General features: G+C 37.3%; 1 protein-coding gene across 1 annotated transcript; it reads right to left on the bottom strand.

Moving 5' to 3' along the window:
• Window positions 1–6,510: 6,510 nt before the first annotated feature.
• On the bottom strand, window positions 6,511–7,254 carry LOC145766505 (uncharacterized). Its single transcript, XM_082578231.1, has one exon. The coding sequence runs from the start codon at window positions 7,252–7,254 to the stop codon at window positions 6,511–6,513; it is 744 nt and encodes a 247-aa protein (XP_082434357.1).
• Between the last annotated feature and the right edge of the window lie 567 nt (window positions 7,255–7,821).

The raw sequence follows: 7,821 nt of genomic DNA, 5'->3' as shown, positions 1-7,821 counted from the left end.
ATCCTCAAGCAAATGCTGTGACATATCAATCTCACAACGTAGTGTTGCCAAATGCACAGTCGCAGATAATGTCTCCTCCACCATATTCGCTCAGCAATCAACCTGAAAACTACAATGATAAAATGATGCCTTTGCCATGCACCACAGGTGCTGGGGTCGCTTTACAATCCACTCATCCGCCAATAACAGCTCAACCGCCAATCTATCATCAGCCAACTAAAGTTGTGCACCAATTTACCACAACGATTTTAACTCATCGTCCTGCTAGCTTGCCCTGTCCAGCTTGTCATCAACATATTAAAACGAAGATTAAAAAAAAGCTCAAGTCAGAGGCTTGGTTATATTGTATCCTGCTATGCCTCTGTGGATTGGAACTTTGTTTTTGGATTCCATTTGTAATGGATAGTAGTTACGCAACCGCGCACTATTGCCCATCATGCAATGTGCATATAGGAACTGCTAAGTAATGAAGTAAGCTATGTTAAAGAATTGTCTGTAGCAGTAAGAGAACAACATTTTATTGGATTTTCAACATGAATCAATTCTGAATCAATTCAGCGACCTACCACCACTTTGGCAGATGCCCTTCCACAACTGGATGGAACCCTGGCAAGGTTTACAAGCACAGAACCAAGTCATCTATGACTATTAGCATATCGACTACAAGTCTACGACACATACAGTGCGACAAAAATGACAAATACTAAGATCTGGCTGTGAAACGTTTCTGTCGGGAAAAGAATAAATAAAATAATTAATAGTCTCAAATGAATTTGCAGATAGCCAAAAGAACAAAACCGAACGCATTTAAGAGCCACATTTAAATCAATATTTTAATGGTGTCCTGGAATTTTGTCGTACGTTTATTGCAGCAAACCGCAAAGTGGCATACTGAATATTTGAATAAGTTTAATTGAAAAATGGACACATAAAATCCAGTGGTGTTTGGTGACGATTTATTTGGGTGTGCACTTTGTTTAAAAAGTTTCAAACACATGCTTGATTTGCGCAGTGACTCTCCTATCATATCACATCAGTTTATTAATATGTGTTAGTTTTATAATCGACTTGAATATCATGTCAACTATCAGCCGATCAAGCAAGGCTTGTTGTTTCAAGAAAATCTCTAACGAAAAAATATCTGAAACGGCAATCGTGTCTTTGTGTTGATAAATTATTACGTTACTTTTACAAGCATAAAGCTTGTGTTTACTTAAATTCATATCTCTCTTTCCACGGAGTTGGTGGTCCATCGAATTGTCCAAAAACAATTACATTTTTAGCAATTCTTCATTCTTTCCAAAAAACAAGTTTAAATAATTGCTGTCAGTTTTTAGACAATAAACTGTGTTTGCAAGGGCCTGACTCATAAAACGGGCGCCAGAGTCTGTATTGTGTTGCTTCAGAAACGCTATTTTTAACTTTTACTTCTGTAAAAAACAATTTTATGTCATCTTGTGGGCTGAAAATTAATCGGCGTTTGTTCATCATCCATTTAAATGTTGGCATAGTATGGCCAACGTTAATTCAACGTTTAAATGTCATTTGTCTGTATGTGACTGTAAATACTGGTAAAGCGCGTTGTCTCTTCGAAGCTTTCGCCGCATCTTGAAAAATGCTGTATCAATGTTAGCGAACCATTGTTATCCGCTTGCTTGCTTCAACCAAGGCATATTATTTGAAGTTATTTTTTCTTGAAGTTATTATACCAAGTTTGTTCTTTTTATTTATGGTGGAAGTGAAACTGCTTTGAGACTATAGCAATTATATTTGTACTATAGCTAATCAGTGTGCATATGAATTCAGAGCCATGGGGCGTACGCCAAGGTGTTTGCACATTTCGTTCCTTTCTTATTGCATTTTCGTTTTAGATAACTGATACAATTATTTTTCAACTTGGTTTGAATTAACAGTTTTGATAAAAAGTACAAATTGTTGCAGAAGTCAAACTATTGCAGAAAAGGCGAGTTACGTTCCCTCAGTTTTTAAATTTTCAATTTCCTATTTGTCATTAACAATTCCACAAAAATTTCAATTTAATAGTGCAACGATATTTTTTATTTACTAAGTCACTTTGCTACAAAAGCGAACAAAATAATGTGTTTCTAGTTTATTATGCATTTCAATGTGAATTCTAATTGCTTGAGAAAGTTTTGAATAGAAAAAATTATTAACAGATGGTTGTTTATTAATTTACGCAGCGCCTACTGCTAAGTACAATTGAATTTCAGTTCACCATGAGCTACATACCAACAATCAGAAGTGGTGGCCTGCGAATAGCAGCACAACAAAAGTTAAGTGTTCAACTATACAGTCAGGGGCGTTGACAAGGGGGTCTAGGTGGTACTTTTGGACCCAGGCTCGGAATATTTAAGGAGCCCGGAAAAATTTCCCTCGACTTCAAACAGATCTTGATATAATCAGATCTAAAGGAATTGCCATCAGAGATTAAAACAGCCATTTCAGCCGTCAGATGGTAAAGTACCGGGCCCCTTCTGGGTACCGGGACCACTTCAGCTTTCTGGTGGTAAAATAGCCACTTCTGCCACCAAACAATAAAATAAGAATTTAGTCTAGTATAGTAATTTCCCTAAGCACAAATATTTCCCCAAACACGAATTTCAAAATAAACAGGCTAATATTTGTTCAAACTCAAAACTGAAATGGCAAAGGTAAGAAGATTAAGCTACTATCCTTATTTCTGCACTAAGAATCAGACCAAAACTTCAAGATTTTCAGATTGCAGCAATCAGCAAATGCTTGACCTAGGCCCAAACACCTTTCCCAAACCAAATTGAAAACTTTCTGACTGTCTGCAGTGCTATAAATTCTCTTCTGGTGAGCTTAAAATGAGCCTGAAACATCAATGGAATCTGAAAGTAATACTCTAGCGCCATGTGACAAATAAAAATTCAAATAAGCAACCGCTAGACAGAGATAGTAAGTTTTGCGGTTCAAGAAATTTAAAGATTGCGCAAGATTTGTTAAATGACCATGCTTAAACGACATCAATAAAAGTTTGTACACAACCTTTATATTCATAACTTTATCGATAAAGGGGGCCCGAAAATAAATTGGTAGCTTACCGGGCCCGAGAAATCCTGTCAACGGCCCTGTATACAGTATAGGCCTATCTAATCCAGTCAAAGCATTGGATACTATAGTGTGAATCTGAAGCCTATCAGTTTTATCACATGTTTCAGAAAAATTGTTCTTCCGCATGAGCTGGACTTTTTGCTACAATCATATTATGCAAGTACTGTAGGCTATATGTTGAATTTACACAAAACGTCGACATTTTTTACATGATGTGATCATTTCTGCAAATGATGAATCATAATGAACTTGCAGACAATAGGCAACCTTTCTTAGTGCTGGATCAAGGGAATCCCCTCAACCTATTAAACATATTTATGGTATTGATTGAAAAGCCTGCTAACGCTAATAAGCTGTAGGCCTATTCGCAGTAAAATGCAGTTTTTCATTATATTACAACGTTATATAGTACAACGTTATAATAACATGTGATCTGTTCATTTTAGTGTTTTTTTTTATGAACAATAGCTTGGGCTTGCTGTAGTAACGAGTATTGAAACAATGGAGCCTCATCCTCAAGCAAATGCTGTGACATATCAACCTCACAACGCAGTGTTGCCAAATGCACAGTCGCAGATAATGTCCCCTCCACCATATTCGCTCAGCAATCAACCTGAAAACTACAATGATAAAATGATGCCTTTGCCATGCACCACAGGTGATGGAGTCGCTTTACAATCCACTCATCCACCAATGACAGCTCAACCGCCAATTTATCATCAGCCAACTAAAGTTGTGCACCAATTTACCACAACGATTTTAACTCATCGTCCTGCTAGCTTGCCCTGTCCAGCTTGTCATCAACATATTAAAACGAAGATTAAAAAAAAGCTCAAGTCAGAGGCTTGGTTATATTGTATCCTGCTATGCCTCTGTGGATGTGAAATTTGTTTTTGGATTCCATTTGTAATGGATAGTAGTTACGCAACCGCGCACTATTGCCCATCATGCAATGTGCATATAGGAACTGCTAGCTAATGAAGTCAGCTATGTTAAAGAATTGCCTGTAGCAGTAAGAGAACAATATTTTATTGGATTTTCAACGTGAATCAATTCAGCGACCAAGACCACTTTGGCAAATGCACCACAACTGGATGGAACCCTGGTAAGGTTTACAAACACAGAACCAAGTCATCTATGATTATAAGCATATTGACTACGAGTCTACGACACATACAGTGCGACAACGATGACAAATAACTTATTAAGATCTGGTTGTGAAGCGTTTCTGTCGGAAAAAGAATAAATAAAATAATTAATAGTCTTAAATGAAGAGGCAGATAGTCAAAAGAACAAAGCCGAATGCATTTTAGGGCTACATTAAAATCAACATTTTATTAAAAATCAGTATTAGTGTCCTGGAATTTTGTCGTACGTTTATTACAGCAAACCGTGAAGTGGCATACTGCATATTTGAATAAGTTTAATTGAAAAATGGACACATAAAATCCAGTGGTGTATGGTGACGATTTATTTGGGTGTTTACTTTGTTTAAAAAGTTTCAAACGTATGCTTGATTTGCACAGTGACTCTTTATATCATAACACATCAGATAATTTTAATATGATCTGAACAGTCATTGAGCAAACTGCAAACCCAGTGTGCTGGTTGGTTGGTTTTGAATCTTTATCCTCGGACTGACAAAGCCTTGATAGGTTATTATTCCTGGTAGTGTCGCATACTTGTAGAGACTCTTGACACAGGTCCGGTTACCGAGATTGGCAGAGTGAAGTTCTTCGATTTGTTGAAGTCTTGTAGCCGGAAAATTATTCCATTCACTAGGTGCCGCTGAATGGAGAGCAGTCCTGAAATGCGAGAGTCGAACCAGCGCCACGTGATCTTGAGCCGGGCGTACAACCAATGAGCTAACGAGCGGACAAATGTGGATAGTGTGTGTTTGAAGACTGCTGAAAAAAAATGAACACCCAAAAGTGGTACCTACGTGAACACCCACCGTACGCCACTGGTAAAATCTCATTGATGCAATATGCCTGTGGTGGACAAGTTACGGCTTTTTGAACCTTCGAATGCGGGTTTTTGTATTGTAAAAACTGTGCATTTTTTTTGCTGCAAATAATACTTTCAATGCATGCTCTTTAAACTTACAAAGCACTGTTTAAATTGTTTCTTTCTTTCTTTGTAATTAATGTATTGATAGCACAACAGTATTGTCAAATACGTCATTAATTTTGTAATTTTCCAAAGAAAATACTGTAGTATCATGGCATGGGTTCGAGTGTACATGGTATTAAAGTTATGCCAAAAAAAATACCGTTGTCGAACATATAGGATTTGCAAATAGAGGAAGTGAAAAAGCAGAAGCAAAATCGGAAGAGATTGCATTCACTGATAATGAAGCTAAAGCTTTATATCTTATCTACTGCTTGTGTTGCAGCACCTTAAAACTACATGTTACGATATGCTGCTAGAGCATGAAGCAGGTCTGACCAACCCTACAGTAGCATATGCCCTTTGTAGCCTAACTCTTCTCATGAAATCAAATTGAAATCACGATACTCATGAAGTACAAGATCAAAAGTTCAAGACAATACCAAGTTTGTTCTTTTTTATTCATAGAGGAAGTGAAACTGCTTTGAGGCTATAGCAATCCTATTTGTACAGCAGCAAATCAACGTGCAGATTAATTCAGGGCCAAGGGCATACGTCAAGGTGTTTGGACATTTAGTTCCTTTTTTATTGCAGTTTGGTTTTAGATAACTGATAAAACTATTTTTCAATTTAGTTTGAAGTAACAGTTTTGATAAGAAGTACAGATTTTGGCCAAATTGTTGCAAAAAAGGCGAGTTACGTTCCCTCAGTTTAGCATTTTCAGTTTCCTCTTCGGTTTGAACAAATCTACAAAAATCTTAAGTTAATAGTGCAACGACTGTCCATTGCATCCTAATAGATATTTTTGATTTACAAAGTCACTGTGTTACAAAAGCGGTGTAACAAAGTTGTTGATTGAGTTACGCCGCACCTACTGCTAAGTACAATTGAATTTCAGTTTAACGTTAATCACCATGAGCTAAATACCAAAGGTCAAAAGTGGCCTGTAATTAGCAGCTTAGTAGCACAACAGCAGTTAAGTGTTCAATTATGCATATGGTTGGTGTCGTGAACTAATACATACTTTATTACGCAAGCTTATATTAGCTTTAACAAACTAAATGGAACATCTAAATAAATATAAACAAATGAATTAAGCTTAGTACTTCAGACAATAAGATTATCAACCTGAACCGCACCTCAACATAACAAGCAAGTAAACAGAGTGGGAGCGCCAACTGAACAGTTGCGTTGGCCAAAGGCATTATGCGTGGAACGCGGCAGGAGTTTCTACTGTAGCATACAACGTAAATTACACGACATTCACCCCTTCATAAAATTACAGTACAATAAATACACAAACGCTCAATTGTAGTTCAGCCTTTTTGGCGGTTTTTTTATACGAACAGAACGCCAGTTTTTCTGTGTTTGCAATTCAACATTAGGTTCAATAGGTTGCGTGTTAATAACCGCACCATCGTCTGCAGAGCTCCTCTCACAGTTAATTTCACGTTCGACGTCATCAGAAACATTTCTAATTCTGGAGTTCACTTCATTCGATTTCTCCACTTCAGCAGGGTTGACGGGGTCGGCAAAGTCTCGTCCTGGCGCTGCCAAGTCTCTGGCAGATACAGTTGCTTCCCTTCCATTTGGGAACTTTACCACAGCATAGTTTGGATTTGCATTCACAAGTTGAACCTTGTCCACTAGTGGATCGTACTTGTTACGTACAAAACGTTTTACCAGTACCTTGTCTTCTTCAGTCAACCACGAAGGTACACATATCCCAAAAGTTGAACGTCGTGGAAAATTAAAAAGTCTTTCGTGAGGCGTTTCATTTGTGGATGTGCACAATAACGATCGAAGTGAATGCAATACTTCTGGAACAACTAATTCCCATTGTGAAATTTCTAAATTTTTAGTACGAAGAGCTAACTTAATTGCATTCCAAACAACACCATTATAACGTTCACACTGTGAATTGCCACGCGGATTATACACTGACGAATGTGTTGTGGATATGCCTCTCTCACTTAAGAACTGTTTTATATCTTTGGATATAAAGCATTTTGCATTATCACTATGCACTACGGCTGGCATACCAAACATGTTGAACAAAGATTTCAAACAAATAATTGCAGTATGAGAAGTAGTGTTACTACAAGGAAAAACAAAGGGGAAACGCGAAAATTCATCAACAACAGTTAAAAAGAAATGATTTTTACTATTTGACGGCAATGGTCCTTTAAAGTCAATACTCAAGCGTTCAAATGGTTGCGTTGCTTTAATCAATGTAGCTTTTGGAGGTTTGTAAAACCTTGGCTTCACTTCACAACAAACTTTGCAATTTGTGACCAATCTTTTCACATCATCTATCGAGTATGGCAAATTCATTGTTCTTACAAAATGTTGCATTCTCACAACTCCCGGATGACACAAATTTTCATGAATTTCTTTCAGTGTGTTCCCAGTTGTACTGGCACAATACGCACGAGATAAAGCATCAGATGCCACGTTAAGTTTGCCTTCGCGATACACGATATCATACGAATACTGTGCCAATTCGACTCGCCAACAAGTTAGGCATTATCTTGTCGTTTTTTACTTTTCCTCTTCTTCTGTGTCGAACATAAAAGCAACTGAATTTTGATCAGTGATCAAAGTAAAATGTCTGCC

This window comes from Aplidium turbinatum, chromosome 3 (genome assembly GCF_918807975.1).
Source record: "Aplidium turbinatum chromosome 3, kaAplTurb1.1, whole genome shotgun sequence".
In the NCBI taxonomy this organism is placed as follows: domain Eukaryota; kingdom Metazoa; phylum Chordata; class Ascidiacea; order Aplousobranchia; family Polyclinidae; genus Aplidium; species Aplidium turbinatum.
Note: the sequence above shows the minus strand (reverse complement) of the source record. Positions and strands in the feature narration are given on the sequence as shown.

Bases quoted from the DNA above. Each gene is read 5' to 3' on its own strand.
- LOC145766505 (XM_082578231.1), bottom strand. From the start codon at position 7,254: ATGTTTGGTATGCCAGCCGTAGTGCATAGTGATAATGCAAAATGCTTT.